Source organism: Cricetulus griseus (assembly GCF_003668045.3).
Source record: "Cricetulus griseus strain 17A/GY chromosome 1 unlocalized genomic scaffold, alternate assembly CriGri-PICRH-1.0 chr1_0, whole genome shotgun sequence".
NCBI lineage: Eukaryota > Metazoa > Chordata > Mammalia > Rodentia > Cricetidae > Cricetulus > Cricetulus griseus.
In genome coordinates, this window is record NW_023276806.1 from 20,490,368 (window position 1) to 20,508,677 (window position 18,310).

Genomic DNA, 18,310 nt, shown 5'->3' on the forward strand with positions numbered 1-18,310 from the left:
GTGAGAAGCCTGAGGGTCCTGGGAATGGAAACCATGTCCTCTACAAGAGCAGCCAGGGCCCTTAGCACCATCCTTGCTCTCTTTCAGGATAAAATCACTGGGAAGGAGGGATATACAGACTTTTTATTCATATAGCAACTTTCACTAAACACTTGCTGTGTTAGCTCTGTTCTCAACACTGGGGATATAATGGCAAATAAAAGGCAAAAATTACTATCTTTCAGGACTTCTGTTTAAATGAAATAGCCAAAAGGCAAAATACATGCCAGTCTAGTGATGATATTAAAGAGAAAATAAAGTGTGGAAGTGAGGATATAACACTCGGTGTTCAGAGAGTCTGGATGAGATGGCTATGGAAGGCCTCATACAGTAAAAACATGAAAAGAATCCTTATATTCCTATAAAAGGAGAAGAAAGAGTTGCACGGAAAAACATATATGAATTTTAATCCCAACCCTTGAGAGGCCACAGGAGAACTGATGTTTGTGAGGTCCCTTGGGCTACACAGTGAGTAGGCAAAGCCAGGACTACATAGCAAGATCAAAACAAAACCAAACCAAACCATTAGGCTTTATTTCTTAATGGAGTCACTTCTAGTTGTAGTGCCTCAGAGTCTTGCTATAGTTAGTTACATGCCAGGGGGAGTTCAACATAAGCACTATGCTTGAACTGTGATTTTAATTGGCAAGGAAGTTAAAGGGATGGCTTGTGGATGCCAGAGGAGCAAAAATCATGCCTAAACCAATGCCAGGTGGGAGGACAAAAAACAGCTGCTTTTCTAATTTCAACTCATATATGCAAATGAAAGCTAGAAGATACCCTGAAATTACTGTGATATATAATTAGCAAAGAAAGTAAGAGAAAAATTAAAACAAGTTGAAATGGAGAATCTGGAAGACATTTGCGAATATTAAGAAGAAACGACAAAGATGCGAAGCAACACAGAGGTTTGGGGTGGTCTTTTGGAAGCGTTTGAAAAGGAGACAAAAAAAAAAAAAGCAGTGGGATGTGGGACATGTATGTTTGTCACAGGGAACTTGGGGGCTTAAGGCCTCACTGTGGCCCTCCACATCAGAATGTGACCTTGTTTAGAAATGAGGTCATTGCAAACACTGAGGGCCATACTACATGACCAGCGTCCTTATAAATAAAGTTGGACTCGTAAGCACACGGGGAGAATATGTGAAAGCTGGAGTTACACAAGGCAAAGAATTACCGGAAGTTAAGACGCGCCCTCAAAAGACGAATATAGCCCTGCCCTGATTTGTCTTCTGTCCTACAGAATTTCAGTAATTTCCTTGTTCGAATCCCGTGTGAAGTGATCATTACAACAGCCCTAGGGAGCTTTTGCAAGATGAATTTTGAGGCAAATATAAGGGTGTTTTTCTTCAAGAAAGGGGTGCTTAACTTCTACATCACTTGATGCTGGAGCGGCTGCAAATTGATCACACCTGTCTTTAATTTTTTTTTTTTTTCTTCAGAAAATCACATAAAATCCCAGGCCCTAACATATCCAAAGGCTCTTTGGAGCTTTGTATGTAATATTAGAGACTGGTCTGGGGGAGTCACAGATGAAGAAACACCCCCTTTTGAGGAAAGAGACCGGGGTTCAGCTATCTTCATCCTAGAGAGTCCAGGTCCTAATAACCACACGGGGGTCGGGACAAGCGCAGGTCTCCCAAGGCCTCCTCTCCATGCAGTGGGAGCCCAGCCGGGGTCCGAGCCTCACGCGCGTGCCTGGTGGCCTGGTGGCGAGGGTGCCCGCGATGGGAGCACCTCGGTCACTGTCCCCGGGCGGCTCATCCTCCACCGGGCTACCCCGGCCCGCAGCTGCACTTGTGATTTTTCTGACTTCACGTCTTTCCTCCCGGCTCGGCTGAGCGCCAGAGCGGCGGACACACCCCGGAGGGCTCGCCCGGCCCGACGGCTGCCCCGTTAAAGGGCTTTCGGCGCGCGCTCGCCCGGGGGGCAGGCCGTGACCTTGCGGCCGCCGTCCCGCTTGACCCACTTTCCCGCTAGCTTTCCTTGCGGGGCGGCCTGACGCGCTCCCTCGGGGGGGGGGGAGGGAACACGGTCCCGCGGGCATCCGCATCCTCCCGCTCCTCCGCCCCGCACGTGCTCGCCTGGGGCGTCCACTGCCCCGTCCTGCACGCTCGCCGCTCGGTGCTCGCACTCTGCCCTGGGGCGTGGCGGGGGTGGGGTGGGGGGGACCGGGGAGTGGGCGGCGGACTGTGTCCCCCCCGCAGCCTGGTGACTTCAGCCTGACCTCCGCCCTTCAGGGGACAGCGGCCAAACTGGCTGCCCGGCTCCGCTCGGCGGACACACGCCCCCCAGCGAGCTCAGGCTCGCTCAGGCTCGCCGGCCGTGGGCAGGAGGCAGAGCCGGCCCCACTGAGCATGCTCGCCGGGGAGGGCGGGGCGCTCGGCCGCGCGTCCGGAGGGCGCTCGCTCGCTCGCTCGCTCGCTGGCTCGCTCTCTGGTTCCCAGCCGCGCGCCGCCAGCCCCGCCCCGCCCCCGCCCCGCCCCCCGCCGCTCGTCCCCGCCGCGGCCGCGCCGCCCCGCAGCCGCTGCAGCCGCTGCTCCTCCCCGGGCCGCCCCCCGCGGGTCCCTCCCTGGCTGCGGGAGACGCGGAGGTAGAGGGAGGACGCCGCCCGCCCGCACCCGAACCCGAACCCGAACCCGAACCCTTCGCCTCGCCCTGCCGGTCCTCGCTCCGTGGGAGGACCATGGGTAAGTCCTCCCCGCCGTCATCGCCTGACATTTTCATTTCCCCCCTCAGCGTGCTGCTTGCTGCAGGGTGCCGGAGCATTTTTTGGTTTTTTTTTTTTTTTTTTGTCTCGTGCAAAGTTGCCGGCTTCCCCCGGTCCTCGGGGTGCCGGGCGGCGGCCCTCCCCGGGGAGCCCGGGCCGGCGGGGTCGCGCGCGGGGTGGGGTCGGAGCCCGCCGGCTCGCCCGGTTCGCCCGGCCCCGCGCCTCCCCTCCCCTCCTCCACGCCGGCTGCCGGGCTCCGGGCGCCGGGCGCGCGGGGCGTCCCCGGGGCTGCGAGGCCGCCGCCGCCCGCTCGGTCCCACCGCCAGCCCGGCCACTCGGCGCAACTTCCTCCCCGGGGGCGCGACCTCTCCCCCAGCCTCGCCGCAGCCGGCGCCGGCGCGGGGCGAGCCGGCAAGTTGTTCGCCAGGGCGAGCAGGGGACTTGCAGCGAGAGGGACAGCGGCGGCGGTGGCGGCGGCGGGGAGGGAGGAGAGGGAGGGGACGGCCGTGGGCCACGCGAGGCCGGCGGGAGCCGCTAGCTGTTGAATTGGTTGGTGTTGGGCGCCCGGGGTGTGCACGGCTGGCTCCGGTGCTCCGGCGGTGGCCGCGGTGGCAGGAAGCTAACACCTCGACCCATTGGACCCCATTTACGGAATTCGCACGCTGCTGCTAATTCCTTTCCCCGCTCCCCCTGCCCAGAGCTGCACAATCTTGAGTCTAGTTCCATTGCTTTTAGTTCATCCCGGGAGATCGCGTGTTTGAAGGCAAATGTTTGATAGAACGGTATCTGTTTGAACCTGAAGTTGCCATCAGATCCCGCTCCCCTGTGTAGAATTCAAAACGGCCCGTCATTAAGAGCGGAAAGTTTCCTTTGTAGTAACAACTCGGCACGCGTCCCCCGTTTGCGTCCACTCTCGTCTGTCTCGATTTCCTCTGTTTAAACTCGGCTGCCTTGGCGTCCCTCTCCACTCGACTCTCCCCACTGCGGTGCAAGTTATCCACGAGTCCTTTCACCTGTCAGTACCGTGCTCCACGCTTGCTAGGGCCAAGGCCCTGGCAATTCTGAATGCTCAAGGAAGTACCTGAATCTAGAAATGATGTGTTAGAGTTTCCCGGAAGAGCAAATGCCTGGAGCTTTGAGTCAGACCTTTGATGCTTCAGTAGGAAGAAAACGTTTGGAAGAGGAGGAGGAGGTATGACCGAAAAAAAAAAAAGACCCTGAATTTTATGTTCACTCGTTTTCTTCTAATTGAATACTACTGATACTTGAAACAAATTTTTGTAAAAACAGGGTCGTCCCATGTATACGTCCCTTTCTCTAGAAATAGCATTTGTAATGAATACTAATCCAGATTACAGATTACAATCTCACTGTTCAAAGGGTTTGAATTACAGGTATAGGTTTAGTGTAGAAAAGAAAGTCACGTGTTTTTTTTTAAGGTGAGATTCAGTTAAAACTCATTTTAACTAAGCACTTAAAATAGTCAATCAGTATCCAAAGGCCATTGCAAACTAGGGAATAAAAATGCCCTAAACAGATTAAGTTATTTAGTAATCTTGCAAATCTTGAATGGTGTTGCTTGGTTAAAATTAAAGATATGAGAAGAAGCCAAATAGAAACACATCTTATTTTGAAGCTTCTCAGAAACTTTTCTGCCCCCTCCTCCTAGCACTTGGGGTACCTTGTTAGAGTTTTCTTTCTTTCTTTCTTTCTTTCTTTCTTTCTTTCTTTCTTGCTTAGCACTTACATAGTCTCTAATGGGGTTATTTATATCTTTTGTACATTTAGTCTTGAATTTAAGAAGATGAATTTTATGTCTTAATTTTTGCATCTCTTCTAGTACTTTTCACATAGTAGGTGCTGAGTAAAATTTCATCAAATTATTCTCAATACTGTCATTTACTTCTTGCTCTTCGACTTGAAAATGTAGGCCCTGAATACATGGATTGGTAGACTCGGAGGTATAGATGACACTGGAGCAGAAAAGTCCAGTTGTAAGGCCTTATCTGAGCCATTGAAGTTATAACAACTCCTAAGGTACACTAGTTAATGGTAGGGAAATTACTTTTTACTCTGTCTTTTAAAGAAATAAATAAGGTATATCTATTTTAAAGATAGTCTGTTTCATTTTTGTGGTCCTGGGGATTGAGCCAGGGCCTTGGACATGTTTGAGTCCCAAGTGGAACCCTTAAAGGATATTTTTATGGCAGTGACATTTCTCCATCAGAAACAAAGGCAGTTTTCTACCTAGCCTTGCAGACAGCTGTTAGTTTATGTGTATATGTTACTATAATCCAAAATTGAAAATCAACCCAATGAAGTGTACTGTGGGGGGAGAAAGATGAGTAAGACAGCCATACTTCAGGTTTCCACAATCTTAGGACCTATCTGATCCACAAATAACTGTATAGTAATTAATGTCTAAGTAGCAGGTGTAATAGCACGTGTCTATAATCCCACCACATTGGGGGAAAGGCTGAGGCAGGAGAGTCAAGCCATGTTTGAAGCCAGCCTGGGCTGCCTAGCTGGATTAAAAAGAAAAGTTATCCTGTCTCAAACAGTAACATAAAATCATTTTTATTTTAACATGAAGAACTCTGCAAATGACACAAAGAATCTTTGCTTATATTACAAAGGTTTTGGGGATGCAGAGGTTTTAGAGAACTGTTAGGTGAACCAACAGTTAGTTAATTACTCTTCTAAAAGGTAGAAATGAGACTGTTGAGTAGGAAGAGGGGGCTGACATAAGTGAAAATAGGGAGTTTTGAAGTTTCCAGGGTATGACTAAAAAGCCCCACTTAGTTAGAGAAAAATGGCAGAAACGAGTGATGGAAGTGCAATTAGCAAATAGTGGTAGATGTTAGATGCTAAGCCGAAGAGTTTGGACTTGGTGAGGGATCCATTAAATGTATTTATGTAGTAGAATGTTGCTGCTCTCTTACTTGGTGATAATGGAATGTCACACACGTCTTTGATGTTCCCTTTTCTTATGTCTCTATGTATTAGAATAGAACTTTTTTTTTTCTTTTGTAGTATCTGTCATTTGAAAGTTTGGTTTAATGTTAATTTTGGAGAGAGCAAAATCATTCAAACTAGAGCAGTACAAAGTCTGTTTTGACTACAAAATTTTATGATACTTGAAATTCAAGTTTGAAATGTACCCAGTATCTCAGATGTCTTACATTCATTCCTATCTATGTATGGTGGTTTTCTCTGGTTTTCAAATGGCAACTTCTCCTTAACAAAGAAACTTAACTGTTTGTACCAGTTTGTTAGCTTTGTCTAAATAAATGGCCTCCAAAGCTGTTTCTAAAGAGGGCTGAAAATAGGGACTGTATTCAAACTGCAGAGGAGCAGAATTCTTTCACTGAATGTATGTATACATATTGGTGGTTGACGGATGCCTGGAATTAAGTCAGGGCTAAGGAGGACAGTGATAATGGGAATGATTAAGTTATGCTACCAGCTATGACTAGCAGTATTTGCAAATTCCAGAGTTCCTCTTGTGATCCCCGTACCCTGATTTCCCAGAATAACTTTAGATACCTCTGGGTACACACACAAATACACACTCACACACACATACTCTCTCTCCAACTTTGTATCAACCATATTATTAGACATCAGTATATAAAAAATTAATTGAAATTCATTGGAGTTCAATATATAGTATCGTATACTCACCATATGGAAGCAATAGTTTCATGGACACAATAATAAAATATAGTTAAAAAATATGATGGTGTGCATAGTATAAATATCTACTTTAATGTGTCTCATCTAAGTGTCTAGTGATTAATTTTCAATAATGATTTTAATAACTCAAATTTTCTAGAAATTAATAAACATGGCTCATGGCCAGTACAGGAGTCGTCAGAATACCATTGAGGTAGTAATTACCAACAGTTGATGTCCGTTATCATGCTACACCTTATGTAACTTAAAATATAATCTTTTCAACAGTTAAATAATTGGGTGACCCTCCATATTTTACTGTTTAAAAGAAATAATTTATCCAAGAGGATAGAACATTCTAAAAATTTTGGTTTCAACGTAGTAGGTTTCAAATTTTAGAATCATCTGTGGAGCTTGTTAAATGACTGTCAGCTCACGATTCTGATTCAGTAGGTTTGCGTTGTTAAGACACTCAGGTGATGCTGTATTGGGAATAGCACCACCACATAGCAGGGCTGGCAGACTTTTTCTGTAAAGGGCCATATGGTAAGTATTTTAGACTTTCCGGCCAGGAGGCAAAGTGAAGAATACTAAACAGAAAAAAAAAGAAAGAAATATATGATGAAAGAAAACAACTGCAATCTTTTGGTTGAATAAAAGCACAGTAACATTGACTGAATAGTTTGTGTCATGTGAATGAGAAGATTGAATTGGTTTGAAGGTTTTCATTACTCTTAATTGTGGTTCTAACTTATTGTACTATCAGAATTGATTGTAGATTTTCACCCATTAATGCATATCTCGAAAGCAATTTTATGCTTTTTGTCTTTGAAGTTTTTTTACATAGGTGTTGCCAGATACATTTCCTTCCTTCCTTTCCTTCCTTCTTTCTTGTTTTGAATGTGTTTTGTGTTAAACGTGGGGTTCTGTTCTCTACATATGTTCTTTATGAACATATTTCTTGTATGTGAGGCATTTTGAGAATTCTTCCCTGTTGTCTTGATATTTCCCAATTTGCATTCAGATTAACTCCTTCCAATTGAAAACTCAGTGGGAGCTTCTGGTGAGCTTGTGAAAAGCTGCAACTGTAGTTTGAGCTTGAGAAAATATACCTGTTAAGTTTGGTGTAATGTGGAGGTCTTGTTTAGCAGTTGACAACACAGGAACTGCACAAAACAGATTGTTGATACTTCTGATTGAGTAGTGTTGTCCAGATTGCTTTACTGTAACATACATTTCTCATAGAAGTTTTACGTAGACTTGGAGATAAGATACATTAAGAAACATCAAATCTACAGGGAAATCTAGTTTTCAAAGACATGGGTTTGGGGTGGTTGTTTTTCTGTCTTTCTTTCCTTGCTATTTGTATGTAGTGAGCATTTTTGTTTTTTAATTAACTATATAACTACAAATGCTAATTCAGTAGGCCTTGTGGTAAGGCAAGTTGAGAGTTTTCAGTTTCTTAGGGACAGAACTGAATCAACAGCGAGGTGCTTATATCAATCAGTGCATGCAAATTAAGTTCCCTCCTTGGGGGACAGTCAAATGATACACTGATGGATTAAATGCTTTTCTCCCTAGAAACCTGTTAGTGAAGAGCAGTAAGCTTCAAAGAGTGTATGTTTTGAAACAAAGTCTCTAAGTTGGATAAACGAGGCTCTTTGTGTTCTTCGTGTAGTCCTGCTGCCTAGTTATAACACTTCAGGTTATACAGGGTTAGCATCTTCTTACCTTTGAAAATATTCTTTCATATCCTTGTTCTATGTAAAAGCTTTATTGAACTAAATTTTTAAGTAGTTTGGGATTGACTTCTTGGAAAACAAAACAAACAAAACCAGCAACTAACTGGTAAGAGGAAATTTACCAAGAGCTAGGAAGAATTTCCCCCAGATCTTTTGTTTTAGTTTTCAGTTGCACTTTTGCCTGTTAATAGTATAACAAGAACTTGCCACCTCACCCTGCTTTTTTTTAGTGGATTCTGGTGGTCACACTCAAGTCTTCAGTTTTGTAAATCAGGCACTTTGTCAGCTGAACTTCCTGTTGCCTTGACTTTTCTTGGAGAGGCACAAAAGAATATCTAATCACCCCAGAAGGATATCTAGGATAGATCAAAGGCCAACCTGGTCAGACCAGTGAGTTTGTTGGACTTGCAGGTTGAGGACTTACAGGGGCATTCGTGATTCCTCCCCTCTCTCCCCCAAGTTCACCCTATCATGGTGGCTACAACATGGAAGTGGCATCACAGAGTCCTGCTTTCAGTTAACCCTCTAATTCCCTAGACTCTCAGCATCTCCCAAGATTGCTTGCAATTGGGGTGGAGTGGTGAGTCTCAGGTGAGGCTCTGACTCTGGCTTCCACTCCCTAGGCATTCCCAATAGCTCTAGTACCATCACCAGTACCATGGACCTGGCTCGAACTGTATGGTTCTGCTCTAGTTACCATAGCTACCAGGGGCAAAACCCAGGATGGAATCCTGTTATGTCTAGGGGAAAAGCTGCCATAAAGCACCTCCCCAGACCCTAAAAAGCTATTTATTCCTCAATAAGCTTGAGATTTGGCTGTTGGAGTCAAATATAATTAACTCACCACGAGTAAGTAATTTTTCTTGGCTGAATAAGAAATGTGCCACTTGGAAACTTAACTTTGCTTGTATCCTGATTCTCATGAAGAAATTCTGCTGTGACAAGATATTTTGTTATCATCATCTCTTTGATGATTGCCATCCTGTGAGTTGGGAATGTGATAAATGCTTAGTCTGGTGATATTGATGATACTCTTTTTCCAGTATAGCTACAGTGTTAGTGTATAATACCGTGATTTACTATCTACTCAGTGACAAAATAATCCACATAACACTAAATTTCTTAAAAGCATAATATTTGAAGGTAAGATGATCCTCAGGTTACACTGTGATTATATTTGTTTGCTGAAAGATAACTTGTTGTAAGTAGAAAATACAATAAGTTAATACTTCAAGTCTAACTTACCTACAGACTACTATGGTAATCAAGTAAACTATGAAGTATCTCTTGTGTAGTTTTAGATCCTTGGTAGTGAGAATAGGTATTGTACTAATGTTTACTGGTATGAGAACAGGTCAAAATTCAAAGAACGATTTATTCCCAATATGTATTGCTTTGTACCAGCGGAATGTTAAAAAATATAAATTGAGGTCTGTCTATAAGCTTCTTGATTTGATATTCTGGTCAAAATGAAATGTTGACTTCTTAAATTGTCCAAAAATGTGGCTTCATTGGACCTGTGTTCCTCCATGAGAAAACTGATTAGTATTGAGTGGAGAATCCTTCATTCAGACCGGACACACATGTGTGCCACGAAAGTCTGATATCATGGATTCATTTAAGGAATTGGGTTAATATAAAATGTATGAACTTTCCAACATTTTATACCTGCAAAATTGAATCTTTATTCAAAGTTGACTCATGAAGGTATATTAATTCATAGTATGTGGGATTTCTATTACTGCTTCTTCTAAATTACAAAGGATTTGATTGCATTAAAATGGGGTATGGTTGAACTTACCATATTTTGAAAATTAATTTAAAATTGAGACGCTATGAAAATTAAATCATACAACTAGTCAGTAGCATACCCACCTGTAGTGTGTAGTTATAATCCATAGTTAAGCTGACCTTTCGATTGACCAGAATGAAATAAGAACTCAGAGAAAGAAAGATTTCTTCTCAGCCTTTTCATAAACTGCAGTGTAGAGGTTGAAGAGAAGGCTGGCTGTTTAAGTGCACATGCTGCTCTTGGAGAAGGCTCAGTTTGTTCCCAGCACATCAATAACTGTAGTTATAGGGGAGCCAGTGACCTCGTCCATGAGTGTCAGGCATGCACATGGTACATACATGTTCCTCATACACATAGAATAAATCCTAAACAAAATAAAAAGGTGACATCTGTAGTATATAGGGTGACATGTTACTTGAATTCTTTATGTACAGAGCCAGAGAGTACTGCCTGACATGTGTGCAAGGTCCCCTAGGGGCGGGGCCAGGTTTGCATTTGCCTAGATGGCAACAACCACTATGGCACATTGAAATACAGGGACCTCCAAGCTCAAGCATCTAATGAGAACTCACTATTCCAGACCAAGGGCTGCCATATTCTTCCTTTAGTTTTGGCCTTTGAGCATTAGCTTTATTTTCTAGGGAAAATAATAGGATCATCAGAGTGTAATAGGGCTATTAGATTTTTGTTTGTTTGTTTGTTTTTGTTTTTGTTTTTCAAGACAGGGTTTCTCTGTGTAGCTTTGGAGCCTATCCTGGCACTCGCTCTGGAGACCAGGCTGGCCTCGAACTCACAGAGATCCGCCTACCTCTACCTCCTGAGTGCTGGGATTAAAGGTGTGCACCAGCAACGCCCAGCATATATTTCTAAGGAATATTATTTTATTATGTCTTACAAAGATTCTACTAACATATGAGACTTAAATTTGTCACCTATACGAGAACTACAAAACGATAATATGGTTGAGTTACTTTGTTATTCTTAAATTACAGAGAAGACATACAAATTATTTAAAATAATCTCAAGTAACTGATAAATTCTCTTCATTGGTCCTGAGATTTTCTGATAGAACAAGTGATCAAAGCAGAATCCTTTGTGCTTCCACACACTGGTGCTGTGAACGCTGTGAGAAATGCACACTGTCTAGATGTTTTGAAAATAAAGAACTTTGTCAGGTTGAAGAAAGCCATTTGCTGTAAGTCTTTAAAAATATTCTTGTTTCAAGATTCATTAGGTAGTTGGTGCTGATTATTATAAACAAAGCAGAAAATTGATAATGTATGCCCCATAGAAATGTAAATGCCAACTGACTCTCAGAAAACTGGAAATAGATTTGGTTTAAATATAATCAGAATAAATATAAAATTTCATATGAGCTGATTAGTTTTCTTTTACCTGCAAAAATTCATGTTTGGAAAGATTATGGTGTTAAGCTGCCAGAATTGACGCCTGTCCATTAAGACCCGCTTCTGGCTTACACATGGTTTGTACAAGTGCTGTCAGTCAAATTGGCAACAAGACAAATTACTATAGTAGATGTTAGTAGACAGTGACAAAACACGTAGTGTAAATAGTCATTTTCCACTTTTGGAATGGCGTAAGCTCTGACTGTAGGTAAAGAATACTGTACAGAAACAGACAATAGACACAGATAAGGCCATAACCTTGAATACTCAGAGAAAACAGAGACTCCAAGAATTGAAATAATGATAGATTTCAGCATCCAATGCACGTTCCCTAGCATGTCCATGTGTTTATTACTTGTAAAGATCCAGACTTTTTTCCTAGAATTGATTTCCTTTATGAGTCACACACGTGTGTTTAGAAAGCTGAGTATACACCTATTAGATATCCCTTTTGGTACTATAGCAGAACCTGAACCCTGACATATCTCACTATTTTGTTTTTAATTACAAATTCAGACATGCAGACAGTTGTTACCTAGTACAACTCATTAATTTAGTTGGATATTTTCACTCTTGAGGAACTTCTGTCTACATTAAGCAGCCTACAGAAAGTCCTTGTTTTTGCACAGTTCTGGTCTGCACAGAGTGAGTTTCATTTATCTGTAAAAAGTGCTGACTGCCTAGACAGAAGAAGGGCCAGAATTTTGATTCATCCCAGCATTGGTACATATTCCAGCCAAGTTATTCAATTTCTGGATTCAACTTGGTTGAATCCTACTGGCTCTGCCTCTTAGCTCTAGGATTAGAAGTAAAAACAGCCCAACATTTCTACCTCGATTTTGAGGACTGATCCCAAGTTCTCACATTATGAGGTAAACTTGGCTAACTGAGCTATCTTTTTTAGCTCAGTACACAGTAAATTAAACAGAATATTTATTTACTGTTAAATTATTGAGCAGTGATAGACTAGGGAACTCTCAAGGGTAAGATAGACCCAAGAAAGGGTATCCAAGGGAGGAGAAAGCAGATTTTCATTGAAATACGCAGTTTCATTATTTTCTCTCTCTCTTTCGAGATAGGGTTTCTCTGTGGCTTTGGAGACCGTCCTGGAACTAGCTCTTGTAGACCATGCTCCAATTCACAGAGATCCAACTGCTTCTGCCTCCAGAGTGCTGGGATTAAAGGCATGCTACACCACTGCCTTTGTTTCTGGTCATGAGGTCAAACCCAGAGCCCTGCACATACTGAACTTGTATATACTACCACTAAGCTACAGTCCCAATTGTTGGCCTTCTGAGTAAGTTCACTGGATTTACACAGGCCAAACCTGATCCATGGCCACCTGACCTATAAGAATAACTGAAGAAACAAGCAGGCTGACAGTGCGGGGGTGAGCACACATAGAATTGCAGAAGACAGTGAGGAACTGGGCACGGTGGTGCTGGAACCCGGAGCTAAAGAAGCATTCCACAGGAGCCCAAGCTCTTGTGTGGATAATTTAAGTGCCACCAGCGTGCACACTTAAAGGAGTGCAGAGGCAGTGCAGAAACTTCTCTGAACGGAGGGATAGTTGAGCTGTCGAGGACTCTACTGCAGAAGTGCATGAGTTCAGGGGAAGAAGGGACTATGTGAAAAGCCGTAACTTCCAGGCATTTGATACTGGAAAAATGCCCCCTCCCTCCCTGTTGAACTTCAGGCTTCCATGCTCCTGTCTCTCTCTAGCTTGAGCCCTCTCCTCTGTCCTACCTACCTCTAGCTTGGTGTTTACAGGTCAGGCTGTAAGGTGAACTTGCATATGAACTGCAGATAAGTTAGTTGGTGCCTGATTTAATTTTTGTTCAGACGTTATTCTTTTGTTTTGGGCATGTTATGTATTAGTGTTTTAATCAGTCATGTCTTCTGTTTCCATTATAAACTTAAGAGTTTGTCTGAATCTGCTCTGTGGTTTTCCTCTGCTGTCAGGCACTTCCTAGAATCTGGGGCAGAACTTAGAGGTAGGCTATCGTTTACACTTGAACCGTAAGTGCCAGAATCAACAATGCATCATAAGCAGGTACTTGTGTTGATGCTGAAGGAGTTGATGCTCGAAGCCTCAGTATTAAGTCTAACCCTGTGGACTAACTTGAGGAGCTGAGTGGGATGTGAGAGGTAAGGAAAAGAGAAAATGGAGCCTTAGATGGAAAACACAGGATAGGAGAGACATTATTCTGGAAGAATCCTTGTGAAAGAGCGCTGGTATTGTGAATTCTTAGGTGGTCCATAGGTGTCATAGGTGTAAGGAACTGTAACATGGTGGATATGTCTCAAGTGGTTCTTTTCTTTTTGTGTTTACACACTCTTTGTTGTGAAGGCTAACTTAACTGTGTGGAAGTGAAGTTTGAAAGTGTTATATTCCTCCCACTTGGTGTCTTCTAGAGCTTCCCCCACTGTGTAGAGGTGATTCCAGCAGTTCACAGCAATTTGGTAATGGCATGTAGGGGAAGCTGTAGCCACGCCTATCCCACTATAATGGCAGGTTACATTTCACCAATATTAATATTGTTCCAGGGTGGTTCTTGGCTTTTAAAATTTTTTTAACATGCTATCAAACTTTGGTAATTTCTTGCATTGATTTTTCTTCCTTATCTTATAACATCTTGGGTATTGGCCACTCTTTGATATGGAACTATAGTAAATCTTTCCATTTAGGAGCCTGTGGAGAGAATACATTACCCCAAATATTTTTTCTCATTCAGTTCTTAAAGAATTAAGCCTGGATCTTACTGTGACTTGCTCTGTGACTAAGTACAAATGATAATGTATTAGTTTGTAATTTCTAACACATCCTATGCTAAAACCATCTTTGACTGTGTAAAACAGGAAATAGTTCTTGAACTCTTTTGGCATATGTGAAATAAAATTTAACTGTGCCCTGCTCTTAGACATTAAGGTTTAGTATTGAAATCATGAGATTGGCTGACTCTCTTGGCTCTCAACTTAAACTTGACTGTAGCAAGACAGTAGCATTTCTCCTAACTGACTCCTCATTCCATTTCAGAATGGATAAGGCCTGGGTTGTAACTCAGTGTTTGAACATTTACTTAGAGTAGATTGAACTCAAAGCCCCCAGCCACAGCCTGACAAGGCAGGTGGGCATTGCTCAAAATGTTTTGTTTGTTTGTTTGTTTGTTTGTTGTTTTTTTATAAGAAAGAAGATTACTGGGAAAGTTTTACACCAGCTTTTTGAAGTAACATAAGAAGCAACCCCACAGTGATATGAAGTCATTACTTTTATCATAATAAAAATATTTCTTAGTCAAAGCAATTTAAATCATAATTTTTAACAAGATGTAAGTATGGGAAATGGAAAAATTAATGTTAGGTTGTCAGGATCTGTTACATTTTCACTCAGGAGAGTAATGTGAAAATGTCCGAATTTCCCATCTAGTAAGAATATACTCTACCGAGTATAAAAATTCTATTGAGTTTCATATACACTAAAGTGTAAAACTAAGGAAATTAAAAAAAAAACCCACCAAATTGGAACTGTATGAATTTCTACAAAAATAATTTTCTGAATCAATTTACTAACTTAGAAAGTTACTTAAGTTTTGGAATTCAGTCACTTTTTTGAACTTGGCTAAATTCTTGTGGCCTTACTTTGATGTCTTAGCTCTGTCTGCGGTGGGAGAGGTAAGTGATGGGTGGTGGAGAATTACAATTAGTTTGTAGGATGAAGAGCTGCACTGTGTCGACAAATAACAGATTCATTAGTCACTTTTCTCATCACTGTCATCAGACACCTGACAGGGAGCACCTTAAGGAAGGAGGGTTTAATTTGACCACAGTTTGAGAGCACAGCCCATCATTGCAGGAAACTCATGGTGGCAGGGGCTGAAGGCAGCTGGTCCCATCACATCTGCAGTTAGAAAGCAGAGTTCGACGAAGTAAATGCTCAGCTTGTCACTCCCATCCCACCACCCCCACTGTTACCTTAGTTTTTTTTTTTTTTTTTTTTTTTTGAGACAAGGTCTCTCTATATAGCTCTGGCTGGCCTGGAACTCTCTGTGTAGACCAGGCTGGTCCGGAGCTCACAGGCTTATGTCTGGCTGGCTTTTCTCTCTTTCATTTGGGACCCCACCCCATAGAATAGTGCTGCTCGAATTCATTTTGAGTCTTCTCTCTTTAGTGAAATATAACTGGAAATGCACTAGACATATCCTTGTGTCCATATTATTTTAAATCCTGTCAAGTTGACAATCAAGAGTGGCTAAGTGGTGAGTAGACACAGAGTTTCGGTGTTATTGCTGTTTGTAGACCATACTGGGAGCAAACTCAGGCATACTATATGCTAGAGCTATACATAAACCAAAAATAAAAAGCATATAATTTATGAAGTTTAACCTAGAGTTTTCATTAAATGAAATATCTTATTAATTTCATTTTTCTTCAAACATTATAACATTCCTACTTCTTAAATGCTGTCTAAATTGTCCTCTAAATGCTGCACATATGAACTTTGCATCATAATTTTTGTTAAGATACATCTTTTCTACACTGTGTTTAGAAAACACGTGTACTTAGGAGGCATATTTAATATTTATTTATATTCATGTTAAGCCATGCTTCTGTGGAACAGTGTCATAGAACTAATTTAAAGAAAATGGCTCACTTATATTACCTTCTCTAATATTCAAGGTCTTTCTGTGACTCAGCAATAACTCTGAAAGTAATAATAAATCATTGCATTTTAAATATACTTCTGAGTTCAGTGTGTGTGTGTGTGTGTGTGTGTGTGTGTGTGTTTAAACAAGTACCTGTAGTAGCCATAGCAATTAGAAATGATTTTTTTTTAATTAACTTTTTTGGCTTGCCAAGAACTAAGTTCCTGCTTTGTTGTTTGTTTACTTACCTCTCCCATCTTCAGACTCATGAAAGGTTGCATTGCTATTAGGAACATGAACTGACTGGTTTTATGTCAACTTGACACAGGCTAGAGTCATCAGAGAGGAGGGAGCCTCAATTGAGAAAATGCCTCCAAAAGATCAGGCTATAGGCAAGCTTGTGGGGCATTTTCTTAATTAATGATTAAAGGGGGAGGGCCCATTCTGTTAGGGCTGGTGCCACCCTGGGCAGGTGTCCTGGCTTCTCTAAGAAAGCAGTTGGAGCAAGCCAGTAAGCAGCCTTCTGCTGTGGCCTCTGCACCAGCTCCTGCTTCAGGTTCCTGCCCTGTTTTGAGTTCCTGTCCTGGCTTCCGTGATGATGGGCAGGGATATGGAATTGAAAGCAGAGTGAACCCTTTTCTGCCCTCGTCGATTTTGGTCATGGTGTTTCATCACAGCAATAGAAACCCTAAGACAGAGCACAAGGGGACAGTTTCTGTATGAAACTTAACCTAGCAACAGTTAACTTAGTAGATCATTGAAATGATTGTTAGGACTATTTTCTCACTTGTTACAAACATCAGAAAAAAGCATGATTTGCTGATGTAATTGTATGCATAGAAACTTAACTTTTGGAAAGTTAAAAACAAACCACTTACTAATAATAGAATTTGCAAGGTGGCTGAATATGGGATCCGTTTTTATGGGATCATTTTGCACAGTAGCTTGTTTTTACTCTAGACATGTTTACCCATAGAAATGGGAACATAGCATAATTCTCATGAATGATTGCAGTTTTAAATTTTGTTGGAAGGACTAGAGATATATCTGTGTTGTAGAGCACCCACCTACCATGCAGGAGGCCCAGAGTTTGATTTCTGCCTCTGCAGAGAAGGGAACAGTATGGCTAGAATATGTCTAAGGATCTGAATGAAAGTAGTCAGTTTTACTGAGAGACCCAAAACAAGATCTGGATAAAATCAGGAAAGTTCGTTCTGTAGAAAGACAGGCTTAATATCTAGCAGATGAGTGTTCCTAAAACAAAAATATAGAGTTCATGTGTTCTCATCATAGGCCCCAGGGGATTTTAATTCATTTTCGTGTTTGCTCATTCAGTCCTTCAGTCATTCACTGTGGAATGCATGCTTGTAATGAGAAGTGGGTTTAAAAATCTGACTGAGAAAGCTGAAAAAAATGAGCAGTGACTTGCCAGATACCACAAGATGGCACAGAGTCAGTATAGTTATATCAAGATCGTTAGAAACAGGAGACTTCAGAAGTAGTTTTGCATGCAACAGACAAGTGGTTATTTAATTAAGGAAAGGATAAGATATTAAAACTATCAACATATATGAAAAGAATAAACATCAATCTTAGAACATATGAAAAATGGATTTCATTGAATTAAAGACCTAAGTGAAGGGTCTGATGAAATGGCTTAGCAGTTAAGAGCACTAGCTGCCTGGGTTTGATTCCCAGCACCTACATGGTGGCTCACAGACTTCTATAACTCCAGTCCCAGAAAATCTGATGACCTCTTCTGGCCTTCATGAGGACTGCCTACACATGTACAGACAAACATTCAGACACACACTCATATACATGAAATAAGAATACAATCTCAAAACAGTGAAAAAGAGACCAAAGTTAAAACTGAAAGCATCATAATAGGAAAAGATAATCAAGGCACTTGATCAGAGACTGAGGCTCTGATCTAGGGCCTGCATTCTTTTTTTTTTTAATAAAATTTTAAATAAAACCATAAACATATCACAGGCCCCATGCATGATGGGTCACTCCTTTAATCTCAGTACTCAGGAGTTTGAGGCCAGCCTGGTCTATGTAAGAAATCCCAGGCCAGCCAGTGTTTCCTAGTCAGATCCTGTTGTTTTTAACCATCACATAGCTTTTTAAAGGAAGCTTCTCAAAAGCTTACCCAGTTCTGAAGTCTGTGCATCTCTGTGAATGTCTGTACTGTCAGAATGGACATTCTGAAGCAGTGGAATTTCTCTTATGGTTATTTACTTTGACTTATTTAGTCATGTGTTTTCTTTTCATAATACAAACTAAGTCATGCATTCATT

General features: G+C 41.9%; 1 protein-coding gene across 5 annotated transcripts in view; it reads left to right on the top strand.

Moving 5' to 3' along the window:
* The first annotated feature begins 2,523 nt into the window (after positions 1 to 2,523).
* Rap1gds1 (Rap1 GTPase-GDP dissociation stimulator 1) overlaps positions 2,524 to 18,310 on the top strand; it is a 126,785-nt gene continuing 110,998 nt past the window's right edge. For all 5 annotated transcript variants that reach the window (XM_027395826.2, XM_027395827.2, XM_027395829.2 and 2 more), the window contains exon 1: positions 2,524 to 2,729. In XM_027395826.2, coding sequence (XP_027251627.1) covers positions 2,726 to 2,729 — 4 coding nt within the window. In that variant the 5' untranslated portion in view covers positions 2,524 to 2,725. The remainder of the gene's footprint in view (positions 2,730 to 18,310) is intronic.